General features: G+C 36.2%; 1 protein-coding gene across 1 annotated transcript in view; it reads left to right on the top strand.

The window, feature by feature from the left end:
- Positions 1 to 27,033, top strand: part of ABCA13 (ATP binding cassette subfamily A member 13) — a 189,767-nt gene that overhangs the window by 65,204 nt on the left and 97,530 nt on the right. The window contains exons 25-36 of the mRNA XM_069853450.1: positions 3,940 to 4,116; positions 6,155 to 6,455; positions 7,488 to 7,602; positions 8,825 to 9,154; positions 11,075 to 11,144; positions 13,212 to 13,346; positions 14,662 to 14,799; positions 16,685 to 16,871; positions 17,687 to 17,905; positions 19,719 to 19,915; positions 20,665 to 20,822; positions 21,243 to 21,473. Of these exons, the coding sequence (XP_069709551.1) occupies positions 3,940 to 4,116; positions 6,155 to 6,455; positions 7,488 to 7,602; positions 8,825 to 9,154; positions 11,075 to 11,144; positions 13,212 to 13,346; positions 14,662 to 14,799; positions 16,685 to 16,871; positions 17,687 to 17,905; positions 19,719 to 19,915; positions 20,665 to 20,822; positions 21,243 to 21,473 (2,258 nt within the window). The remainder of the gene's footprint in view (positions 1 to 3,939; positions 4,117 to 6,154; positions 6,456 to 7,487; positions 7,603 to 8,824; positions 9,155 to 11,074; positions 11,145 to 13,211; positions 13,347 to 14,661; positions 14,800 to 16,684; positions 16,872 to 17,686; positions 17,906 to 19,718; positions 19,916 to 20,664; positions 20,823 to 21,242; positions 21,474 to 27,033) is intronic.

Below are 27,033 nucleotides of genomic sequence, written 5' to 3'. Positions count from 1 at the left end.
AAATTTTGAGGGAAATCCATATACTTTAAGTGGAAATAAACAGAAAATGAGATTTTATACAGTGTGTTTAACCAAAAGCAGTCTGTATTTTTCTTTTCTCTTTGTATTGAGAATTAGTTGGATGTTATCTTGTTGAGCCACAGAAAAGCCTGAAATATGGATATAATTGGGGAGCAGTAAGGCGGGACTCAGAGAGTAGCCAGTGTCAGACCCAGCCCTGGGTGTCCAGGCAAGGCCACGGGTGCAATGCTGGAGCCAAGGCTAGAATGTCACCCTGCAGGAAAGGGGTCTGGGTGCAGATCAATAGGCCCATGGCCAGGTCCACAGCCAGACTGTAATGTTGTGGAAGCTGCAGCCTGCCACAGCTTTCTGCAGCTTTGATGGAAAAGAAATGGCCCCATCTCAGGTGTCTACATGGGGCTGCTGGCCCCACTTGTTCCCTGGGTCACAGTCATCCTTGGCTGCACCCTTTCTGCACCCTTTCTGCATTTGCACTGAGCCCTCGCAGCCAGACTTCCCGGAGTAGAGAGTATGCCCTCTGGGACCAGAGAGATATCCCAATGGGAAGAGTTAAATGGGCAAGATGTGGATTATTATGAGTAATTTTGAGTATACAAGGAGAGAAAAGATGGGATTATGCTGGAACTTTAAGTTACTTTAAGATTTTATAACAATTCGATCATTGAAAATCTCATTATGTCCCACTATCAGGAGGGCTAGGAGCATGATAATTAAAATTGTTGACATGTGCCAGAGGGAACCACCCCTACCAAAGCACAGTTCAATGTCATTTAAGACAAGTTCATGATTTTGTGGATCAGAAAGAGAGAAAAGTGAGATAAAATACAATAGAAGATAGCATGACATCATGTGCAAAGGGAGCTGAGCGCTTCCTAGAGGGACACAGTGGCAGAAAGAACAGATCTGTGAGGTTTATCAGTGAGTGTTAGGGTAATTATAAGTCAGACACAAATCTATTCCAGTCATTTATTGCAGGAGGACAGTAATGACCTCTCAGATGCCTCCAAGAAGGGACTGTGTTGCCCTCGTTGCTGAAAAATAGGACTTTACAACAATACAAGTTATTAAATATGCTCCACAGTCAAAGTCTAGAACTAAAATAAATAAATGTACCTAAAGTACAACTTTTACTGGATTTCAGTACCTACCCCTATGCAGGAGATGGTCAAAATCCATGAGAGCTTGTAAATGATGAACTGTTGTTCTCAGTCTTCGGTTTAGGGCCGTAGTACAACTTGTGCTGTCATATTTGGTGTGAACTGAATTTCTTGGGTTTATTTTGGCATGCACACAGGATGAGAGAATTAATTAAAACTAGCCTTGCTATGAAGGCTGTGTTTGATGGCTAGGACTGGCTGTACAACTTTCACTAAGAAAAATGGCAAATGGTGTCCAGTATTCAATCTGGAACGTAAGAATTTGGGCTCAGTATCCTCATTTGGTGAGGAACACAAACTTGAATCTGCTATCTCTTAGGAAGATTTTCTTAACCACTGAATTGTTGCGTAGTCTGAGTCAGGCACAGCTCACTCCTCATGATGAAGGGAGATCACAATACAACTGAAAAATAAAAGAACACATAATCACACAGTTGAAAAGACAGGAGGGATAGGAGCGAGGAAAGAGCAAGTCTCTTAACCCACAAGGCCTGCTGGAAACATATCTGTCTCAGTATATTAGTTGAGGTATAAATGGATTTCTTCTTGTTTGGAAATAACACTTGGAATTATAGATTATGGGCAAAAAATATTTTATTAAGTAGATACCAAGGTCTCTGCAGCCAGCTGACAACATCCTCACAGAAATCTGTGCATGTTTCTCAAGTTTTAGCTTTTTAACAGAACTAAGGACATTTGACAATATGTTATAAATGGTTAAAAGTTCTGTGAATACAGGAAATCATTTAAGTAGAATGGCACATGAAACTAGAATTTTTCTATTATAAGAATACAGTCAATAAAATTAACATTGTATAAAAAGTGAAAATCAATATGAACTATAGATCACAATACCAGCTTTGTGAAGTTGAACTGTTCAAAATGCCAGAGCTCTATTTTATACTTTGATTACAATTCTTTTAACATATTCACTTTGTTGTTTTGCTTTTTGAAAAATGACTATGTCTTCTCATTTTATGTTGGTTTTGTATATGGTTTTTTTTTGTTCCTTTTATTAGTCTATAATCATGCACAGCTGTTACTGTAAAACTCCTTTCTTACTTTTTTTTAATTCATTACTCCTATACTGCATCAGCTGTTTAGTCCTGTAATTGTCTTGGTTGGGCCCAAATAAAGTCTTAATTGTATCCATGTATGTTCTTAGTTTTACCATTCACAATCTGTTTATTTCCATCCAGTGCTCAAGGTTCCTAAACTCATGTATTCTGTGTGATTATGTAATTTGTCTTATAACTAAGGCAAATATTTTGGTTTATTACAGATACTCTCATATTAAGCTGATTTCTAATTATGCTCAAGTCCATGGTGCTTGTGTTTGTATCATTTGTTACATTTCTATGATGCTATAGAAATTGTTAGTAACATGTTATTCACCCTGCTACTGCTGCTAGAAGGTGTTGTGGGCACAGTGGATTGATGGAGAGAGGTTGGAAGGACTCTATAAAAATTATCATAGGTTAATATTTTGAAAAGTTATTAATTTCTGAAACTGTTTTACAGTGTGACTGTGCCAGATTTAATCATATGGAACAAAGTAAACACTTAGATGAGGGCGGAAAAGTTTGTGGTTTTCTTTTTAAACCCTTTTTTACTTTCTAAACTAGTTTTGTGTGGGCAAGGCAGCTGTATTCCTCTATGCTTGGTTTCTAGCCCAGCAAGTTGCAATTATTTCCTGCATGTAACCTATTGTTTAGAAACTTTGACCCACTAGAGCATGTGAATGCCCTGTTGGGCACTGTCCTCAAGAACCTCTCAAGGGGCACTGGGAGGCAATTGTGCTGCAGGCTCTTATTTTAGATGCTTATTTGTTGAGTTCTTATTCTTGTCCTTCTTCTGTGATTTCTCCTATATGTGGAGTGTTTGGGTTTTTTTTTTTCTCACTTCCAAGCCACTCTTATGGAGGCCTACATGTGACCTAGGATGTACCAGCCAGGGTAAAAATAATGCAGGCAGCTTTCCTCCATTCTACCCCCTCTGCTACCATCCTTCTAATCAAATAGTTTCATGTATATATGGAAAGCTGGAAACAGTTGGTACTGATATCATCACTGAAAACTGTGGCACCACTGAAACTGCCAGATAACTAGAAACTTTCTCTTAATTTCTGACTTAAATTTGTTTATTTTGGTTCATTCCAATTTATTTTTCTTGTGACCTTTTACTTGAAGTCCTTCTCTCAAACATAAGGGTGCACTGTTTCTCTATTCTTTACCAATGGGTAAAAATCTGAATTGCTCCAAAGGTTCAGTGTTTTTGGAAACCAGGATTTGGTTGAGGTATGCAATCATCCTGGATCCATAGATAAGATCAAAGTCAAAATGGAGGAGCTTTGGCTTTTTTTCAAATGCTTTTTAAATGTAGATTTTCAGCCAAAATGCTTATGTCCTGTATAGCAAGGTGCTTGAAATATTTGCCATGTCAAGAAGAGAAGAACTGACCAATGCATTACTGGATGAAAGAGATCTCTCTGTTGTGATGTTTGAAGTACAGTAACTTGCTTGTACATGTGCGAGCAGTTATAGAAAGAACTTGAAGGAAAACATAGCTGAGGACATGTAAAAGCCACTGAAACATGAACTGCACTGCCACATGTTCACAATAAAGTCCTGTGCTTTTAATTTTTTCTTTTTTTTTTTTTCCAAACACAAAGGGTATTTACTCTTATAGGATGTGCGGGTGAGAATATAACATTGTTTTGCTCATTAAAACTAAGGAAGTCCAATTTGTTTCCTTATCTTAGAAACTATCATGAACAAGATGCTTAACAGCTCAGCAAGTAACCAGATTGACCTGTTGTCACAGCTTGTAGTAAATATCTCTTCCTGTGTGTTACTGGACCGTTTCCAGCCTTTTGACTCTGTTGAGAAATTGGAGGAGAAGGCTCATGAACTCATGCAGCAAAATAATTTCTTAGCTAGTAAGTACATTATTTAAAATGTATATTGACAGAAAACATCAGACTTTGTAGTTGTTGTCTGTGTTTATTGAAAAGGTAGGTTAAGCTTGCACAGTTTCAATGTATGTATGTAAACACATATAATACAGGTAAAATAAAGCACATTCACCTTAGAGGTATTACCCAGCATCTGAAAGCTGTAACATATGCTGTAAAGACTAATTATCGTCTGCCAAATGAATCCTTGGAGTCTGTTATTTCTAACAAAATGTTGAAAGGAATGGTCATAAATGTTTAAAGTAGGATAAAAAGAGCTGAAAAATGTATATTACTGAGAAAATTTGACTGCTTCTTTATTGCAAGAGCATCTAGTTTACATCCTTTTGAATTTTAATGTTTATGTTGTTGGCTTTGCAAAGAAAGGAGGAAAAAAAGCGTTTTTTGGGGGGGAAATTTTATTCTTACAACAACACCTCAGCAAATTAATTTCTTTATTTTTAAATTGTTAAGCAATCTACTTATTTCTTTTCTGTCCTTGGATTACACTCTGTATCCTTTTCCTGCATTGTATCCTTATTCCTGAGAATCAATTAATTGTACAATAGAGTTTAAAAGAAGAGATATTTTTTCTATTACATGCATTTCCTCTTCTTGCACAAATGCTTTAAGTTCAATGTAGACTTTCCAAAATAGAGCCCCATTGAAGTCTGTATAAAGGGTGCCACATTTCCCCCTTCCTGTTGCTTCTGTTTTTATTGTCTCCCTGGACTCCTATAAGTACACAACAGAGGATATGTCAAAGCAGTTCTCCAGAATAAAACTACTCTGTCGGGACGTTATGCTTGTTCCGTAACCTCCTATTTCCAGTATGTGGAAATGATCACCCTTCGTCAATATAAAACCAAGAGGCCATTCAATGAGATGAGGAAAATTTCTTAGGAGCCCTTTTTAAGAAATGAAATTATTTGCCCCTTCAAGGGAAGTAACAGACAGATAGATCTTGGCCCCTAGAAAACTGAATTGTCAAATTTTAGATCCATTTTGCTTCTACTTACATAGGAAAGGATCATATGCTAGAATAAACCAAGATTTGAGATTTTTTTTTTTTTGTTCTGTGGCCTTAATAATATCTTCACATACTTAAAGAGGGAAGATGGCATTTAAAAGGACCTAGTGTGTCCAACATGTCAATATTACATGGTCAGATATTGGCCACCATTCCTTTCTGTAGTAAGACATGAAACTAGCGTGGAATTTTCCTTGCTTTCTTTGTTTGCAATCTTCAAAGCCTTTATAGCCTCAGGATATGTCTTAGGAAATAAAGTGTTTGCATAAATGAGAAAATGAGATTGTCCAGTTGAAAAAAATAAGTTTTACAGTAGATTTAAATATCCTATATCATATTATCTTTCAGAGAGAGCCATGCAGTAGGTAAGACATCTATCCTCTTTCATAAGGGAAAAAAGTCAGCATTTCACGTTCATCAAGAAGTCCTAAAAAGGTTTTATCTGCCTTTTTTTTTCTTTTTTTTTTTTTTAAATACAGAGCTGCGGAAAACAGACATGCAATTTTGATGTGCCAAACCAGAAGTTTTGTAATTGACTCAGAAATTAAAAATCAGATTAAATTTTAGTGAATTGGTACCGTTTAATTTGTGACCCACTTCCAGGGGTTGTTATCCTATGACAGAAAATTTTATGGCCGCTGGTTTCACTGTGGAATTTAGATCAGTCCCCCAAAATGGGTTAAATCTGTATCCAAACAGAATAAACCATGACAAAAAAAAAGGCAAAAATATAGAGGGAATGTTGTCAGATAAAATATGTTTGCAAACCCATTTGCTCTGTGAATAATGTTTTGCATTTCATAGTAATGAGTGTAAAAAATGTAAGTAACTGTGAAGCCTACCATTGTTGTGTTGAGGGGTCAAGAAACATTAGAGGCCTGCCCTGACAAGCAAATGTGTCTACTGTCATATGATAATTATCCATGAGTTAGCTATGTAGATAGCATAAAACATACGAGCTTGAGTATGTAGCTCCTTTCTTTCTTGTGGCAGGTATCATCTTTGATTCACCAAAGAACAAGACTCAAGATTCTAGCAATCTCCTTCCACGACACATTTCATATACAATTAGAACCAGTGTTCTCTATAGCATGAGAACGGATTTGATTAAAAACCCAATGTGGAAATCCCATCCCCAGAAGTTGCCAGCTGATGGGTTTAAATACAACCACATCTTTATTCCTCTTCAAGACATGATTGAAAGGGCAATTGTTTCAGCACAGACTGGGGCAGATATCTTGGAACCAGCCATTCAGGTGCAAGCCATGCCTTACCCTTGTCACACCAGTGATCTGTGAGTAAGCTTTCAGCTTTTAAATTTAATATATTATCCTTATATGGTTAGTGCTAGAGGGCTTGGGAAAAAGTGTAGGATTGTTTTTGTAAAATGGTCAAAACATCCTGGCCATGAGAATTCAAAATCAGTCAGTGGTAATAAATCTGTTAAAGCGGAGCAAAAATTGAGTGGCTCATGTTACTCCTTACTTTGCCACAGACAAAAATCTGAATTCTGTTTACCTTTGTATGGAGCCCTTAAGAGTAATTACATCAGTTTTGTTGCTGACAAATACTAGCATATTGTTATGGTACCTAGGTCTTTGTAGTGGGTGAATATATACCTCAGCACAGGACTGAACTAGTATGTCCAATACCAGAATATCACAGCATAGAAAATGTTGTTTAATAGCTGTGACCACAACACATTATACAACGTCTGTCTGGCAGATGATCCCTTACAAGCTGTCTGCAGCTGTACTGTGGGGTAGTCTGCTGGGCAGAGACTGTATCAATATATTGTGCACTAACTTAGATTATGCTAAGAAATCCACTTTCTGTCCTTAACTGTCCTATACACAAACTGTAAATTGGTTTCTGGTATGTGTTGAAATACAGTGTGAAGTTGATGAAGCAAGAGAAAAAGTGTAGGATTGTTTTTGTGAAACGGTCAAAACATCCCAACCACGAGAATTTAAAATCAGTCAGTGGTAATAAATCTGTTAAAGTGGAGCAAAAATTGAGTGGCTCATGTTATTCCTTACTTTGCCACAGACAAAAATCTGAATTCTGTTTATCTTTGTATGGAGCCCTTAAGAGTAATTACATCAGTTGTATTGCTGACAAATAATATATTGTTATAGTACCAATTCATACGTTTAGCTTGTTACTTTAAAAATAAGTAATTCTGACTGGTACGAGAATGAGTGTTCCTTGTTTAATCTTATTTTGTGTGTGCAGTGAGACTAGTCCTAGTATTAACCTATTAACATTTTTATAATAATTATTTTAACTTTGAGGGCTAACAATGCTGCATATGTATCTTTCATAGATTCTTGACCAATATAGGGTTTTTTTTCCCACTTATGATGATGTTAACGTGGATGGTTTCAGTTGCTGGCATGGTTCGCAAGCTGGTTTATGAAAGAGAAATTAATCTTGAAGAGGTAAGAGACAGATTAGCCACTGAAAATAAACTTTATTTACTTGAGGGTACTAAAATATGAAATGTAAACTTTGAGGTACTTTTACATGCTCATAATCCAGCTGGCTTTCTTTTTACTTGTTTCCTCTGGGCAATAGGTTCTAGTTCTAGCTGCCAACTCATATTCACAACACTGTTTGAGCATCACTCCTCTTAGTATGCAAATATTGTCCCTGAGACAAAAAGAAACAAGCAAAAAATTCTGTAAAAGTTGAAGCTGGAAACTGCTGTTTGGAAAAAGTCCTTGTAATTAGAATGGTTTTTATTTTGAATTCTTTTATGCTATATGTTGTCCAAAGTGATAAAACTTCCTAAATCAAATTAAAGATTCACCATGCACTCTGTAATTATCACAAACATAGGGGAGGATCACATAGGAAAAAATAAGACATTTTCTTGTATCAATGGCTGGTCTTATCAAGTGCTAAACACACAGAAAGACATGGGGGTTTATGATACATTTTCTGTATAGATAAATATGCTTTTTTTTAAGAATTATACTGATTTTATAATGTTGGAGTAAGGATTTTTTTTAATTTGGGAGATTGATAGGTCTTATTTTTTGTAGTGCTTTAAAATATTAAATCAATATGGTAAAGTTAATTTTGGTCATCTTTTCAAAAGTGCTTCATATTTGGCTTGTTTCCAAAAGTTTGGGTTTTTTTTAAAGAGGAGTGATTCCTCATACACAGCGAAATTATTTTTTGCATGCTAACACATAATGGTTTACAAACTTATCCATATTTTACTTTAAGTTGAGAAACAGGCTGGGAAAAAACAATTGTTTATATATTGCTGTAGATATACTCAATACTTCTAAGAGCATAAAAAGGCAAACTCCTCACTGGAGAACACTATAATCTGACATCTGGTCCTTTAACCCTATTCAAAAGAGTTTCACCTTAGTACTGGGATTCCTTGTGGTTGTATGTGATAAGCTCAGAGGCAGCCCCGCTCAGAACTACATTTGATTCAGGAGGGAGCAGCAGAAAGGGTAGCGCAAAAAAACCTAAACCCTGTGTTGAGAGATTAATAATTTGATGGGAAGATGACACCCATTTGGGGAGCTGGTAGTGTCTTGGTGGCAACATATTTTGCTTAAAGTAAAAAAAAAAAAAAAAAAAAGAGAGAGAAAGAAGAAAATTTGTTTCCTAACTTTAACTCTTTGCTGTGTTGTCTTGCAGTACATGAAGACAATGGGCGTACACCCAGCCATTCATTTCTTTGCTTGGTTTCTGGAGAATTTAATTGTCCTCACAATAAGCAGCTGCACTCTGGCCATCATTTTAAAAGCAAGTGGTATCTTTGCTTATAGCAATGGCTTCCTTATCTTCTTCTTTCTCCTGGATTTTGGAGTTACAGTTATTATGTTAAGCTATTTTTTGGGAGCATTTTTTAGCAGTGCTGATACGGCAGCTCTGTGTGCCAGCCTTGTGTACATGATCAGTTTTTTGCCCTACATAGTTTTGTTGGTCTTGCAGAACCAGTTGAGTTTCACCAACCAAATTATAATGGTAAATATTTCTTTTCCTTTTTTAATTTTTCTCTCCAACCATACTGTGAATTTCTGTAGTTTTGAAACTTTGACCCTAATTTACTTATTTTGTTCCAGGTTTCTGTTTGGTTTTGTGTTTCACTAGAAATAAGTCACATTAATAGATATCCAATTGAGAAAATGTTTTGAGGGTGAAGAGGAATAAAAAATAAATTTTCAGGGAAATTCTATAAACCTAGAGAAAATATAAGGATGCTGTATTCCTCATGCTCATGAGTTCTCTTTATGCTTTGTCCTCAAAATATTTGTAATGTTAGTGTGCTTTCAAGCATACCTGATGATATTCCACTCCTGGAAGTCATTACTTGTTTGGAGAAAAACTAGTCACTGATACTCTGTTCAGTAAAATTAGGAATTATACCAGAAATTTGTGTAGTGCTTAACTACCTATAAAGTCTGAGTTATATATTTCTTTGGTATCTGTTCTTCTGTGTTCTTTCCTGATTTATGTATGCCATAGGCTGCTTTATATCTCTGTACTGTCTTGAAGTACTACATCCCTTCTTGGGATATCAAATGTCACCATCATACAATGCAAACAATATTTCATACATTATAGCTTCACTCTTTTGAAATAACTCACATATTAAAGTAAGCTAGTGGAATAATTCATACACTATTAAAAAAATGGACACTGTCAATTGGTCAGATAAAATATACTGGTTCTTTCAATAGACGTAAGCACAGATGTATGACTGCAGAATACAGGCGTGAACAGGCAGGGTGGAATTTTTTAGTTTTTTTCTTGTTGCTTCCTCTCCCTCGCACCCTCCTTTGGGCCACAGAGAGGGAAGAGTATGCATCAGATAACTTGCACACTTTGAAATAAGTTTTTTCTAAATATGTCCTCGGGTGTCCTGGATTTGCTGAAAATCAAAGGCAACAGCATGTCAGAAAGGCATTAATTTCTGAAGAGAGGGGAGAGGCCATCAAGTGAGATGGTGAAACCTTAGCAATACAAGAGGCAGGGATTTGGTTGACGGGAATTAGCATGAACTTCTCTGTAAAATATTTTTTGTACAAAAATGTAATCTAATGCCACTAATGATTTTGATTATTTTTCTAAGGAGCAGCCTATGTCATACTACTTTCTCCAGACTTCTGGCAGGATGAGTTCCTTTTGTATCAAATATTGCAGAAACCTTACCCAACAACATTATTTGAAAATAAGAGATAAAATAAACTTCTATTTCAGCTCATTTTCAAACTGCAAAATTTCATCACTGAATAATGTTTATTAATTTTAGCAATGTTTTGGATCTCCCCACAAACCTTCACAAACTCGCCACTGTTTTTCCATTGATCATCAGTCACACTTCCTAGTTACACTACATCACTAATTTTCTCATTTTTTATTTTAAAATTCTGTGATACAGCATCACTATAATCCTTCTTGGAAGTCAAATGTTATTTCCTTGTAAAAAAATGCGATCTCAGCATTTGGTACCCAGTATGCGTGTTCCTTCTGTCTCTGCCTCTTCTTGAGTTCTAGTCTTACAAAAATGAGTTGGACTGCTGCTTTTACTACAGAAAGTTTATTCCTGTGCATTCTTTTACAGTATTATATAAAACACACTATACACATATATTGTATGCTTCCAGTATGTGGTAAATTTATGATGGTCTATAACTTGTTACGAAGTTAAATAATACTTTGCAATATTAATAACTAGGTCAGTGGAGCTTTTTAAGGTGGAGAAAATACTACTGCAGTATGTGGACAAGTATAGTTAAAACACGAAAAGAACTGAAGACCATTAGCTTACGTGAAACAAAAGCTTTTGTACTTGCTTTTAGTACTGCAATCTGTTCTTCATGGAGCTTGTGGAAAGTGTGTTATACTTGATGTTTATACCCTTTTTCTCCTCTGGTGTTGTAGTGTCTTCTGTCTACAACTGCTTTTGGGCAAGGAGTGTTTTTCATTACATTCTTTGAGGGCCAACAAATAGGTAAGCTCTCTGGCTAGAAGAAAACCTTTGTAACTGTTATTTCAAAAACTACAATTTGAAACTTTTTTCACTTTATTCTGAAAAAAAATCTCTAATCATTGGTTAACATGATATATCATAACAGGAGTAAACACTTTTTAATGCTCCTTGAAAAGCAAGTTAGGCTTGTGCTGCTTTCTTGCAGGAAATTAAAGTGGACTTAGCATTGCTCTATTTGCAGTACAGATGGAGGAAAATCACCACATTCTGTTAGATGACAGAATGAGTGTATTCAGCCAAAGAAATTCTTCTACTGCAAACCCAAAATTTATGTTTAGTGAAAGTTTATAGGGTTACCTAAGGGTAACTCTAAAGGTGAGCATCTGACGAAATATTATTTTATTTATTGAATGTGGTATTTCTCTCAATCAAGTGGAGGGAGCTTTGTCAAGGCGTTTAGATCAGTTTCTTGGGAGTCCTCACTGACGTCCATGGCAGCTGTAAAATGCTTGCTTTCTGGTGAGTGTATCAACAGAGAGTTTTGTAGGATCACAAAATGGGTGAGGTTGGAAGGGACCTCTGGAGGTCAACTATTCCACCCCTGTTGTTCAAGCAGGGCCACATAGAGATGGACCGTGTCTAGGTGACTTTGGAATGTATCCAAGGCTGGACATTCTACAGACTTTCTAGACAACCTCTGCCAGTGCTCAGTCATCCTCACAGTGAAAAAGTGTTTCCTGATATTCAGAGGGAACCTTCTTTGTTTCAATTTGTGCCCATTAGCCTCTGGTCCTGTTACTGGGTACCACTCAAAAGACTCTGTCCCCCCACTTCTTTGCATGCTCCCTGCGGGTATTTATATACATTCATAAGATCCACCCTGAGCCTTTTCTTCTCCAGGCTGAACAGTTCAATTTCTCTCAGCCTTTCCTCAGAGGAGATATTCTCCAGTCCCTTCATCATCTGTGTAGCCCTTTGCTGGGCTCTTTGCAGTGCCTCCATGACTCTCTTGTACTGGGGAGCCTAGAACTGGACACAGTACTCCATGCATGACCTCACCAGTGCTGAACAAAGGGAAAGGATTGCCTCCCTCCGTCTGATAGACATACTTTTCCTAATGCAAGCCAGGATATCATCAGCTTTCTTTGTGGAAGGGGCACATTGCTGTCTCACGTTCCACTTGTAAGCAAGGAAGATACGGTTGCAGAAAATATTACTTAAATTTCCCACCAGATACTTCATCAGAATGACTTGTCTTTACTGAAGAAAAGGCAGAACATACTTTGTGGAAAAATTTCTTTCACTGACAATCATAGAAAAAGAAACGTAGAAACCACATCGTGTCCCACAGTACTGCAAAAAAAATAGCATTTTCAGATAAAAAGTGCAATGCTCTTCGTACATCTATAATTTGGTTACTTTTGTTTGCCATTTAGCAACATGATAGCTTTCTGTAGAATTAGTGTTTTGTACCTTTCTTCTTTTCTTGTTTTCTGCAATGTAACAATTTTATGAAGCAATTATTCAGTGAGTTTGTTGTTACTGTTTACCTCTGAATATAGTCAAAGCACACAAATGTTTCTTAGTTAGAATTCACAGATTTAAGTATTCAGTATTCATAGAAATTACTTTAAACTTTGTGTAATCCATTTCTTTTAATATCAGCAGAATGACATAAAGCGTAATTCACTTAAGAGGTTAGTGCCTTATTTTCATAGAATCATAGAATAACCAGGTTGGAAGAGACCCACCGGACCATCGAGTCCAACATTTTGTCAGGGTTGTAGTTCTTTTTCTTTTGCCAAATTAAGGACCAACTAACATTTCATAAACAGCCCTTTCTACAACAGCTTCTCTGCATTTTCCAAGCAGCAGTGTCGCCTGCTGTTCTACACAGAGGCTTGTAGAGGCATAGCAGTTCATTTCTATTCATTAGGATTACTGTTATTAACAATGGACTTTTTTGTGTCAGGGCTTAAATACACAGGATTGCGTGGTGTTGATGTGTTTGTGATCTTTAATGCTGTACTGATTTAGCTTTGACCTTTTGAAAATCATTATTATTATTGTTATTTCTATTACTACCAGGAATTCAGTGGAATAATGTGCACCAATCAATGGCGCAAGGAGGATACATGACCTTTGGATGGATGTGCTGGATGATGTTCTTTGACTCCATTTTATATTCTATTGGTGGCTGGTATTTCAGCAATATTATTCCTGGTAAGAGCATGGAGTTGTTCTTATTTTTTTCTTTTGTTATAGAAGAAGTTATTGAATGGAATGGACAGAATTGGTTTTCAGCATTGGGTGCATCTAAGACAAAACCTTATCTTATTCTGAGCTGAGGTTTTGATGTGCAAAACTGTTTGATTAACTTTAAGGACTGGGCAAGAAAGTCTTCCTACACACATAAATATTGAGTAGTGCTAACATGTGGACTAGAATTTGTAGCCAGGTATGAAATGCCTTTTGTTTGCTTATGGGGATGACCAATATTTGATGGACCTAGGAATTTGATGGTACAAAGCTTAGCCAAACTTCCTGTGAAACTGGTAAACTTGCTGAGTCAGCACTTGGGCTGAAACCTATGAAAACCACCATATTTTTGGATCACAAAGACTTCAGACTGTCTGGTGACTGTATCTTGCTCTCAGTCAGTCCACAGTCCAATGTGTGAAGAAAACTAATTAACTTCCAAGTATATTTTCACTAAGTAGTGGGATTTGTTTTCATTATCCAAGTTTTATGAATATTATTGAGCTGCTTAATGCATTTTTAATCATAGCCTAATGCTCACTAAATGTTTGAAATTTACCTTTCCTCTGATTGGCATATGACATCTTTTCTTCAAGCTTCTCTGTATTTGCTTAAAAAAATATAACAATAAAAAAAAATAATTTTGCCTTGAAAGGTAGGATTGAGTGTAATATACAACATTTTTTACAAACTTAAATTGACACCTGCCCGTCAGTGTCAATTAAATGCAACTCCAAACAAACAGTATGTATTGTGTGATTAGTAAGTGAAGCCTGGCATGATCTAGAAATGATAAAGTTTAGATTGTGCACATTTAAGTTTAGCATAGTTTTTCCTTTTATGTTGGCTTATTACAAAAGATTCTTTTATGCTGACTGATTTGTTTATATTATGCAGATAGTACCGGTAGAATAATATTTAATCATTTGTACAATGGATTACTGTTTTAATAAAAAATAAAAATAAAGCTGTTTGTCTTGGCAGGCCATTTAGTGCCTTTCCTCTACAACATTATGTTAGACTATGCCTACGTATTGTTACCTCTATGATTCTGTTACACTTTAAATCAGTATCAGCGAGGATCAATTATTTTTTGGCAGGAACTGGTGTTATGGCCAAATGGTTATTTTCCACTTTATTAAGTTTTGTTATGTGTAGCAAAGAGTTTGAACTAATTACACGATCTAACTGTTTCTTTGTAAGTAATGATAGGATGTTAGTAGTCTGCCAAAAAAAAAAAATAATAAAGTCCATTGTAAAATTTATAATTGTCATCTAGGAAAATGTGGATTAAAGAACCGATGGTACTTTCCCTTTACTCTTTCCTACTGGAAGAACCTGTCTGGTGCAGACAGGAAGAAAAGACATTATCTGAATTCTAATATGTTCTTCTTCAATGAAACCTTCAAAGAAAAAGGTTTGTAGTCACAACAGAATTTTAATAATGGCTCCTTTCTGAATGATCGCTGGTTTTGATCAATCTGTTTTTATCATTGCTTGGTCCTATATTACGTATTTAGATTTACTAATTGTAAACTGCACTGTCACCTGTAATGCTTGAATTGTTCAGTTAAAACTGTTGTAGACAAATTTAAGAAAACTCATTAGCAAATATAAAATAAATATCTCTTGAGTTCATCATGTCCCTGTGTATTGCCTCTTTGCTTTATTAGGATCTTCTGAAGTTCCTTGAACACCTTCATGCTCTTAATGAGTCTGAAAAACGTTTCGCTTTATTAACTTCCCCCCTGCAGTTTGATTTTCTTCTTCCTCCTTTGCTGTTTTTATTTACTACTTGTTTTCAGTGGAAAAATTAACATTGTTAATTTCTTCCCCTTCTAGTTCTTATTTCCTTCTTCTGTAATTTCTGTCTCTACTTCTTAACCTTTTGTTTAAAAAGCTGCTGTTATTGTAACTAATTTTTATCCACCTCCACATATTTTCACTTCTCTTCTATTTGTTGATCCAGGTTTTAAATTAAGTTTCCAAGGTTTTTTTTCTCATCTCAAGTCTATTTCTCTTCTCTTTCTCATGACTTTCTCACATTTCATTTATGTTATGTGAAGGAAGGAGTCAAGTCACTCTCACCTATATTCTGTCTTAAACACTAGAACATCATAATGGGTTGTTGTGTTTATTTGGAACTTACAGGAGCTTGGAAATGTTTCGGTCACCTGTCGCACAGGTGAAGAAACTGAACTATAAGCAGTTCTGTGTACTGGTATCTCCTACAGCAGGGCAAACTTCAAAATATCTTCAGGTTAATTTAAATTCTGTGGAAAAATTATCATTGTTAATTTTGTCCCAGTTTCACAAATTTGGAACAATTCCATTTTGTTGAGATGATTGTCTTTGGTCCTTAATAAAAATGTTTTCCACTGGGTTCGCCAGACCTTCCATGGAAAGCAAAGGAAAATCTCTCTTCTGGCTGAGACACTACTAGTAGGCTCTCTGGTTCAAGCTGTACAAGTGATTACATACAGCTTTGTAGATCTTTGTCTTACTTCTCTGCTGCTTAAACTGATGCATGTATGTGCTTGGAAGAAAACTGCCTGTGTGCTGCCATGCATGCGAAGGAACTTGCTCTCTTTTGCAAGAATTGGGTGTCGTTATACTGGGAAAGGGATAAATGCATTCATGCATAATTTGTAGTGCCAACCTTTCTTCCTAACATAGAGAGGAAGACAACTTGATCTGCATTATGGTCATCTCAGTTTGCTGAGATGGTTAACTGACAGTTAGAAAAACGCTGGGTATTAACTTGCATTGAGGACCTTGAATTATGCTTAGACCAGGCTGTTGCTCTGAATCATTTTGCAGAGACATCTGCTTTGCTTTATTGACAGAGGGAACCAAGATGACTAACTCGCTATGTCTGTTAATGTTGTTTTAATGTTATTTATCTGAAATTGGATGGCATATGTGGAGTAGTTCACACAGAATATTCTCATAATTACGGGCATAAAAAATGATTCAGGCAATGTTATTATAAATGTTTCTTCTACTAGAAATAAAATATAACAAATTTTTTATGACACTGTGGAAATATATGTGGGCATGCACACAACTTTGCATAATTTTCTAAGTTGCTTTTTAAAACTGCAAATAGACCAAATTCTTAGCAAATTTTAACTGTCTTAGTATCTTTGGTTTCAGTGAAGCTTATGTCAGTTTGGAGCATTTGAACATCTGTTCCAGGCTTTGGTAAATGGCAACAGGGTTTAAGTTAATTTCTTGTTCCCTATATACACACACACATAAGTTTACATTCAGCAGACCTCTTGATGCCCTTTCCCATACAGACCCAGCACCTCCTAGCTGGAAAGGCCCTTGCATGGAAGGAGACACAATTGGTGTCATGCTGCTGTCTCTCACCAAAGAGCACGTAGATGCCCAGAAAGCTGCTGTTAAAGATCTCAGCCTCACTTTCCATAAAGGACAGATAACAGCACTGTTGGGACCTAATGGAGCTGGCAAGACAACAGTAATGTAAGTCTGCCTTTTAATGCTGTTGTACTTCCATCTAATCTATGCTTTCTTGCTTCAAAACGGTTGTGAACTCTTTCCTATGTCTTTTTTATTTCTTCCAAATAAATATTTAATATACTCCCCCAAAGCAGATGGAAATTAAGTGCTACGTATTCACAACAAAAGCAATGTAATGAATAGAGAACTGGGTCCTCTGTACTGCTGAAAGTATCACGTAATAAATCAGGAGCAGCTTAATTAAGAGCTGGGCAGGTTGAGTTGTAGAGTCGAACACACCTGAGGAAAGTGTTCTTATCAGGTATCCCATGCATGCTTCTGTCACATGGAAAGTGTGAAATTTTATTTTGGGTTTGCGTTTTGTTTCCAAATATTGCAAGGGAATTCTTGGCAGCTGGCCAGAAATGAAAATAATATGAAAATTACATTTCAAAATGTCTCAATTCAGATCCCTGTGTATTTCTACCTTTTTGTTAACTGTTATCAGTTTCAATAAAACCAGTGATGCAGGATGGGACTCCTCATCTAGAATACACATGTGAAAAAGAAGCAATAGTCCGTTATATTTGGTTGGGAAAAAATGGAATTTGTTCTGGAAATAAGGAAATAAAATATTATTGAGATCTTGTTTGTTTGATAGTTTCCTCAAAAAAAAAAAAAGCCCACTGATGCTGTTTGTGTAACTACGCTCCAGTGAATTGGTGTTGCTCTAAGGATGTTAAGGATGTAAAGATGTACCTAATCCAAGTGTGAGCCATGTAATACAGTCATTACACATGATCTTGCTGATTTTATTTTTTTTTCCTTTTTTGCATCAGATCACTGTTGACTGGTCTGTATCCACCGAGCTCTGGTACCATTATTATTAATGGAAAGGACATATGTACTGATCTGGCTGCCATCAGGACAGAGCTAGGTGTTTGCCCACAATATGATGTCCTGTTTAACATACTGACAGTGCGAGAACATCTACTACTTTACGGATCAATGAAGGCACCTGGCTGGACAAAGGAACAGTTGAATCAGCAGGTCAATGGGTAAGTTTTCCTTTTATTTGTTGAAATCCGTCAAGTAAATCAGCAGCGTCTATTGCAAGCCAACCAAACAGGAAAGTACTAAATCCAAATTGTGAGTAGAAGTGAAGGGAAACTACAGGTTTTCCAAGAGTTTTTATCACACTTAATGTTCTGAAATTGTGCTTCAGAAATAGATTCCCTAGTTTCTAAGCTTTATTTGAACGTATTTCTAGTGGAACTGTCAATGTTTAAAAGCTGGTAGTACAGAACTATCAAATAATCATGTTTTGACTGGAGTGGAGATGGTTCACTGTGTAGCAGCTGCAGTGCCCCCTCCCTGGTGCTGTTTGCCTTACCTTCATCCTTGCCGGAGAGGCAGATAGAAGGTAAATGCTGTGTGTTTGCCCTGAATTGTCAACACTGCCTTTATGTAGTTATGATCTCGTATTCCCTTGCCTGCACTAGAGGGAAAACTGGAAAACCAGACAGGACAGGCAGACACAGTGCTTCTTACAATCATTTTAAATAGGCCATCAATTTTATTCTTTGTCAAATTCAGACTTTAAGCGTGTTTAACAAGTGAAGGGGTTTGAAAACAAACAATCCAATAGGAAAAACAAGCCAGAGCTCTGACATGACTGCAGAGGAGAGGATTAGACAGTTCTCAGTTTGATGATATTTATTAGTGGGTTTAGGCTGCTGCATCTTTAATATAGGTCTAGATCTTCATCATTTTTGCATGTAGCTTATTGAACTACTAGTAAACCATGCAAGATGAGATCTTGTTCACAAACAGCAAATTGCATTTTCTGAACTTTTGGAATAAAATATATGCTCTTCTAAAGGTGTGGCAGTGTAAATATTTTCTCTTCACCTTCTGATTTATACTGGACTGTATGGAGGACTGGGCAATTCCATGCTTCAATGGAAATAAATGCCAAGGGGATGGAGCTTCTCCTTAAGTGAACAATTAACCATATGCAGACATGTTTCTGGCAAAGTGACTTTCCTTTTTAGTAGCTGTTATAGAAGCCTGTTACTTTAAAATTTTGATCTGAAAAATCTCTGCATGCTCTCTAAAATCACAGAAAGAACTCTCTATAACAAAGACAAATCAAACACACTGTTTGATTTAAATTTATGCAAAATAATATCCTCTATTTTATTGTCTTTAGACTGCTGAATTATAATTTCAGCAACAGTCTGTCTTACTAATGGCCCATAAGAATACACAGGACTCTGCGGGCTTTGCTAAGGAAAAAATATTTTTTTTTTAAAGACAGTGAAAGATTTTAAAAAATAAGTATTCTAAAGAGGTTAGGACTAATTTTTCTGAATGTGTGTCTATACAACAATTATAGAAATCTGTTTTGTTAAAAACGAAAAAGCTGGCAGGATAAATAGCATGGTTTACAGACTGCATATTCACTTGAATGATTCAGGAGTTTAACTTTTAATGCGGTTACAGAACCTGAAGTATTGCTTAAGTTGTGAAACTAACTATCTTTACCATTGTTTAAGAGGCTATAATCTAAAGTTTGTTGAAATTGTTGGACAAACTGGTATTTATTTTTGGGACTTAATTTCAAAATCCCCTGTTCTTATCCTGTACAATACTTCTCCAGAATTGGTGGTGATGAGTGTTTATACTTTGCAGGTAAAAAGATCATTTTTTTTTTCTGTTCGGTTTTGTGACCAAATTGTATAATCAGTCAGAGGTGGTATTTGTTTTACTTTCCATTTGCAGTGAGTTTTTGGCAATTATGCTCTGTGGACATGATGTGACTGTAAGAACTTTTTCCAAATTGGTCCTGTTTCTATATTCCCATTTCAGAGCTTTGGAAGATGTGGATCTATTCCAACATCAGTACAAAACTGTCGGATCTCTTTCTGGGGGAATGAAAAGGAGGCTTTCAGTTGCCATCTCCTTTATTGGAAACTCAAAGACGGTTGTTCTAGATGAGCCTACCAGTGGAGTAGATCCATGTTCTCGCCGTAGCATCTGGGATGTTCTTTTGAAGTACAAAGCTGGTACACATAATTTGCTGCTTATTTTCCATTCTGAAATTCTGTTTCAATAAATTTAATCAGGATAGAATATTAGTATTGCTATGCAATAACTAAATACACTAGGTTAAACGTTACCTCTGAAATTAATTTAGTAAACTTTAAAGCAGCCAAGTGACATTTCAAGGATTATCTGCTGTCTCACAGAGAGATGCCCAATCTAACAGAAAACTGATCTTAAGTACTGAGTCCTGGCCTGAAGTTTCTATTATTTTATTTTTTGTAGCTTCTCAAAGTTGTTTTCTGGCTTGCATTTCCCATTTTGCATGTATCTGTATATACACACACATGTACTTCTAATGGAAATAGACTGTTCAGTCAGTCTGCCACATTAATTTTTAAGTTCTATAAAGTTACAAAATGATTGTGGGAAGTAAACTCTTCAGCTAGTGAACACTCTAGCTGTAATACCTCACAGTGAATGATTCATTGAAGCGTGCACTGCTGTTATGTAGTTTTGAAGAATCCGTTAAGTTCTTAAAACAGCTTGAAGTTTTAATGACTTAATACTGCTTACTATGTGTACTACAAGGCAAAGCAAGTTTAGACCTAAATCTAACTCTGACTTTAACTCTGAAAGTAGATTTTCTTTATGTCTTGTGGTTATGTTTTGAAGGGACCTGTTCCCTTAAGGTTAAAGGACCCTTGTGAAAGCAAGAAGTGTTTCTCTAGAAACCAGATTTTATAGACATGTACCAATCTTTCTGATGCAGGTTGTACTCTGATCTTTACCACTCACCATCTTGATGAGGCAGAGGTTCTCAGTGATCGCATTGCCATCCTGCAGCGTGGCAAGCTGAGGTGCTGTGGTTCTCCCTCTTATCTGAGAGAAACATATGGCCAGGGACACAGTCTAACACTCATAAAAAAGGTATATTAAAATGCACTGTACGGAACTTTACAGTGACTGCCAAGTAATACGTGTATCTATCCTAAGGGGCCCATATATCCTTGCCAGGAAGTAATATGTGATAAAAATTTTAAGAAAGACAACAAAACATGGTTTTATTAACTTTCTTAGGTGTGTTGTGTGGGTATTGGTGGTATTATTATTATTACTATTATTATTGTTATTTAGAAGTACACTATGACATCTTTAAATATTATACATTGCAATATTTAGCTGCAAAGGCTTTTGTCTCACTATTCTTTATTCCCGGGAGTAGCGTCTGTGCCCGAGGTTGGATGTAATTTCATCAGTGGAAATTTTCCTGTATGTGTTCTGCTATCAAGACCCGTACTTCTGGTAACATTTAATATTTTGTGCATGATTACCTTTCTTTTCTCGTAGCCCTGTGTCTTTGAAATCCAAGATCCTAAGCACATCGTGCAGGTCACATCTTTGGTACAGACCCACATCCCTGAAGCCTTCTTGAAAGAGAACAGTGGGACTGAGCTGACCTATGTGATTCCAGAAAGGGCAGATAAGACCTCTTTTAAAGGTCTTTTCCAAGCTTTAGATCAAAGCCTTCATCATCTACATGTGACTGGCTATGGCATTTCTGACACCACGTTGGAAGAGGTACTTTAAAGTTTTCCCATAGAATGACATTTTCTTTGTTAGAGAAACCTGTATTAACTTCTAGCTGATCTTATTATCTATTTCAGTTTTTCACAACAGTTCTTGTGAGAAACATGTTTTATTAAAAAAATACAAACCTTCAGGCAAAATGTATACATTTGTCTTTCTGTTAATTTCAGCACCTGCTCTACTATGACTTATTTCTTATTTCAAGAATCTGATGTGAACATCAAGGGACTTTGTAATGCTTCAATGTTTCAATGTTTTTTCTGCATTTGCTTAAGGAAAATGTAAGATGTCATTGATTTAATGAGTACCATTATTGTCCTGAATCTCTAGTGCTGGAATGAGCTTTGAACTTGCATGGCTGGAGGTTCAATTCAGGTCTCTCTTGTTATGGGAAAAGATTGCTGAGGATACTCTGTGACTTTCAAAGTTCTAAAGCTTAGGGCTTGCCAAAACTATGTGAGGAAATCTCTAAAGAGTATTTGGAGTGTATATTCAGACTTACATGCATGTATACATGAACATATATGCACACTATTATGTGTGTCTATATATTAGTATGTATGTGAATATATATATCTCAAAGAGACAAAAGGAAGAGGCTCTGTTACACTTCTTCGAGGCTCTGTTATGCTTCTTCATTCCTTCTGAATTTAGCTCTGTGTAAAAAGCCATATCAGTGAGAAATTTTTTTCCTTAAACAATATTTTATCCCTACTATAACTTCTAAACACTAAGATTCCCTAAGCCACCACTGTTCAAGATCTATGTTATAAATCCTTTAAAAATATGGGTTTTTTTCTATTTCTTCAAGGAGACTTGAAGGTCAATATTTTTTGATGCACAAGACATATCTGTGTTTATTTGATGGCACAATTCATCCAGTATCACTGTGAAACTAATTTATCTGGTGATTACCTACAGTGTTAAAGATAGAAAAGGTTGGACTGTTTTGTAACAGAAAATTTAATATTTGTTAGAAAAACTCACAAAAATAATAAAATACAGATTCCAGTAGAGTGATATTTAAATATAGGTATAGAAAAGGGGTGTATCCATCTCTCTCTGTTCCCTGAAAATGTATAAGGTGATACGATATAGTACTGTGGTCAGCTGGAACACAAGATTCCCCAGGGAAGATGCTCAACTTCCCTGGTTTTATGAAGATGATAGTCCTTAAGGCCTTTCAGACATTATTTATGCATTGTATTTTTGCTGTGTGAGCTATATATATGGGAATTAGTGGAGTCAGATATTTGAAACTGCATCAGCAGTTCCAGGTTTGTTTTGCAAGTTTAGAATTGTTCATCTTTTATAATCTGTGGGAAAATATAAATAGAAACCTAATAAGTCAAGTAAGTGTAGAATGACAATTGTTCGTGAAAATTATTGAACCAATATGCCATCATGTGAAGTTGGTGTCTCCTGAAGGTGGTCCACTGGGAGACATCTTTAGGAGTGTATTGATTTGCTGCTTAGGTTATTTAGACCCTGCACAAGCATAAGGAATATGGTTTTGCACATTTGTTTTTAAACTGCATTCCAAAGAATGATCTACCAATAATGTAGTTTCCTTTGAAGTTAAGCTCTATACAACTGAGTTATTTATAAAGGAAAAAAGCCAAAACAAAACAATCATCTCTTCACTGTTTCTCTCATAAATGACCACAGTAGATAAAGCTAGTATGGCTATGCCAAGGGATCAGGGTGGTGGAAAAATAAATCATACAAGTAAGTGATGTTCCAGCTATAAAATTCCATGAGGCAAATCAAAAACTTATTGAAAAATCTTATTGAGAAATTTTAATTTTCTTTCAAATTATATAGGGTGATTGATGTGTTCCTGGAAAGTTTACTGTTCATTACCAAGCCTCATAGATTTTGAGGTAATGTATATATTGAGAACCTTTTTGATTACATATCTGTGGGATATCACAGGACTTTTCAGAACTGACATCTGTAAAGTAAATGTGAAGTTGCCATGGAATGTAAGGAAGCTTTCTCAGTGTGCTACACCAGTTATTCATCTGAGAGCTAGCTTTGGTTGTTTTCTGCAGGGGAGGTAATGTATTATTCTTCAGCTTGAAAACTTAATGCATTAATTTGGAATAATTTCTGTCATCTCTACATCTCATCATTAGTCGTTGTTACAACCTCAATTCTCTATTTTCTTATCAAAAGCCTCTTTGCATTGGTAACTAAATGGATAGCACATAATAGCACTATTTAGTCAAACAATTCAATCTGGAAACAAAGAACTCTGACTTTGAAGGAAGAAAGGTGTTATAATTTTTATTTTATCTTTTCTTTTTGTTCTCTCATACAGTTGCCAATATTCTTTTTCACTCCGAGGGACATTCTCACTCTCTAAAAGTCTTACTCTTCAAGGGAAACCAGGCTTCCATTCATACTTCAAAGCAATCTTGAAGTTCTAACAAAATCATTTCCTGACACTTTCAAAAATTGCTAATATTAGATTCGTTTCATTTTAGATTTTAAATATATTTCCCAACCATTTGTATTTGTCTACTTTATAATAGTGCAAAGAGTGTTGGCAGAACCAAAAGTAAGAAGGTGGTTAATTTAATTAAGTATATACTGAGAGCTCTCTGTTGGGTGATGTTTCACCTTATGCCAACTCTGGAGGTTTCAAAGCTTACTGCTTTCTTGCTTTGTTTTGTGGAGAGAACGAAACCATTGAAACCTCTTTGCAAAATAAGATGTGTCAAAATACTTGTTAATGGAGTAATACCTTAAATTCTTTTCCTTGAAATGACTAGAGTTTACTCCAAATCTTTCCAGCAAAAGCCATACACCTCCTTGAAATATTTTGGCCTTAAAATGGTATGCAGCTTCTAATGTGATTCAGTTTTGTAGAGTGCTCTAATAACATCTGGTAATGACACAATCTCATTAATTATATCACTGTGATATTTCCATCTGGCCAGATTTTTTTTTTTTCTTGAAGGCAAAAAGCACTTCCTATACCTACTGATGATCAGGTGTTTTGAAAGAAGCAGCCAGGGCAGTGGCTGCTGCTTGCAAGTAGGACAGTCTGTCTCAACAGACAGCATGACCACCATCCCCAGGAGCAGCCAAGGTGATCTTCCAGTGCCTGGCACTGAGCAAGCTCACAGGGGCAATACTGGAAATGAGCCAGGCTACTCCTCACTTAATTCATGCACCTCCCTCGAAAGCACATCAAGTTTATTCCTTTGGCTTTAAACTGTGCCAAGTGTCTGTCTCCTTCTGTGTGTGTAAATATCCAAGTCTGACAGTCAGAAGTGCACCTCTGCAATAGATAACCATAGGCCTGCTTGCAAAAATTTCTTAGTCTACAGTCATCCTCAATTAATGCCTCCAAGACTGGCTCTGCATTGTTCAACTTAGTGAAACATGCCAGTAACTACAGAAAGCTATAATGAGCATGGACCACCTGGAAGAAAATATAAAACAAATGTCAATAGAAAAGGTAGTAAGAGAAAATTTGGCTCCTACATAGTGAAGTTATGTAGGGTAAAATATGGATTGCATATGTAAATTTAAAACTTGGAAACCTACCAGAGATACTCGTCCTGGTACTGCTCAGTTACTGAAGAAAATTCAGTGATGCTGAATAATACTGCATGTAAACATTTCACACGTGAAGATTAATATTTCCTAAAAGGGAGATTTTCAGACGTAGTATTTAGCGCTGACTGATGTGTTCATGGGAGCGTGCCTGTGCTAGTGAAATGTCTACAAAAATAATTGAAAAAATGTTAAACAATAATTCCCTGTGATCCTGACTCCACATGCTGCTAACATTTTAGATACTTTTATGTGCTTTTATGTTAGTTAATACACTACCGCTCACAATTTTGACTGCTCTTCTCTCACGCTCTTGTATGTTAACTGACAGCAAGGAATTCAAGCAATTAACACTTTCTCACTGCAAAATAACTAGGATAAACATAGGATTTGTGGGATAGGAGGGCCCAATATGTTGCTAAAATATTAATCAGTGCGTTTAGATTATAAAGTACTGTCTATAAATGTTAGTTCTTTGCTTCCCACTCTCGCCATCCCCCCCTTTTTCCCTTTCTCTTTCTTTAGGAATGATAACTAAGGTGTGACAGGGTTCCTATGTCCTGCAGTGAAGTTTTGAGGATACTGTGCCACTGCAACAGTGAACCAGGCTTGCTTTTATGATGCAGTCCCAAAAAAAAAAGTAGGAAACCTAGTACAGTTTTGAGGGAGTACAGGAAATGTCTGTTTCCTCAGATTCCTTTGCAAACAGCCATATGGAGAAGTTCTTGGTCAGATACGGACTTGCTAGACAAAGCAGAAATTAAGCAGGAATTGCTAAGGGATGTAGGGAAGTGAACACTCTGCTGAGGTCTACAAGACACATTCTCGAATTTATGCAGTCTTTTAGGTGTGGCAAGAACATATTTTCTCTCTGTCATGATGTCTCATTCTGAGTTTTCCAGATCGGTCTGTTTTGGTGGGTAAAACAGTCTGCTAAAAACATCATTAAGTACAACTTTTGTCCAGTATATTCTGTTCAACGTTAGATAAATTATCACTTCTTCTGTACAATATGGTCCTTAAGGTTTCTCATTTTTAATGGGCTTTTGAGAGCCGTCTGGCTGCTGTAGGAAGGACTGGGCAATGCATGTGGCCTTCTGACTTTATAACTGTATTAGAATAGTTGTGTTAGTGGAGCTGCAGTAGATACAGTATGCATTAGAGAAGTGTTTGGTGGTTTTGTTTCTTTTTAAAGTATAGTTACATCTTCCCTTCAAGTGAAATAATGTGATTAAACAAGAAAATGTTTCTCTGCATAATTATTTTCACTGAAGTGAGTATAGGCAAGCAATATTTTGTACTGTAGTCCTCATTCTAGCCGCACAGGAGCAGTTCCTTTGTGGTTTATGTTGGTTCTGTTTAGTTTGGTTTGCTTGACAGAAATAGTGTGTAGAGGAATCAGTGAATAGGTCCAAGACAACAAATCAGAATGTGGCTTTAGGCAGTCAGGATCTCCCTCCGTGGTCTAACATAGACATTTCAGGAGGTATTGAGTTCTGGGCTTGCAGTTGTTAACGGCCAAAAGTGTTCTCTGAAAGCTGGCAGGTAACAAGTGTAAACAATAACTACTGTTAAATGGCAGTGATACTGACTATGCAAAATATGGTTTATGGAACAGCCAGGTGTTAGCAAGTCAAGAAATATCTTTCCACAACTATAAACTATTTCAAATTGTTTGGGTTTTTTATTGTTTATTGTATGAGCACTTTGGAAACAAGGAATTTTTTGTTATATTTGATATTAGGCTCTTTTGTGAGAGGAAATAAATGTTTTCCTAGTGATTTCTGGAAGTCACATTGTTGTTATAATATGAGTCTTGAAGCTTAACCCAAACAGAGAAGAAAAGAGAAAGAGAGAGAAGGCTTTTGCCAAGAGAAAGTAAAACTTTATTGTACTTTTGCCTGTTCTATTAAAGATGCTCATGGTAGCTGTATTTTCTGTTAATTTTTCTTTTTTTTTTAATCTAAAGTTCCTAGATCACTAT

The sequence above is a fragment of the Phaenicophaeus curvirostris genome, chromosome 3 (assembly GCF_032191515.1).
Source record: "Phaenicophaeus curvirostris isolate KB17595 chromosome 3, BPBGC_Pcur_1.0, whole genome shotgun sequence".
Classification (NCBI taxonomy): Eukaryota; Metazoa; Chordata; class Aves; order Cuculiformes; family Cuculidae; genus Phaenicophaeus; species Phaenicophaeus curvirostris.
This window is presented reverse-complemented; position numbering and strand designations above follow the sequence as displayed.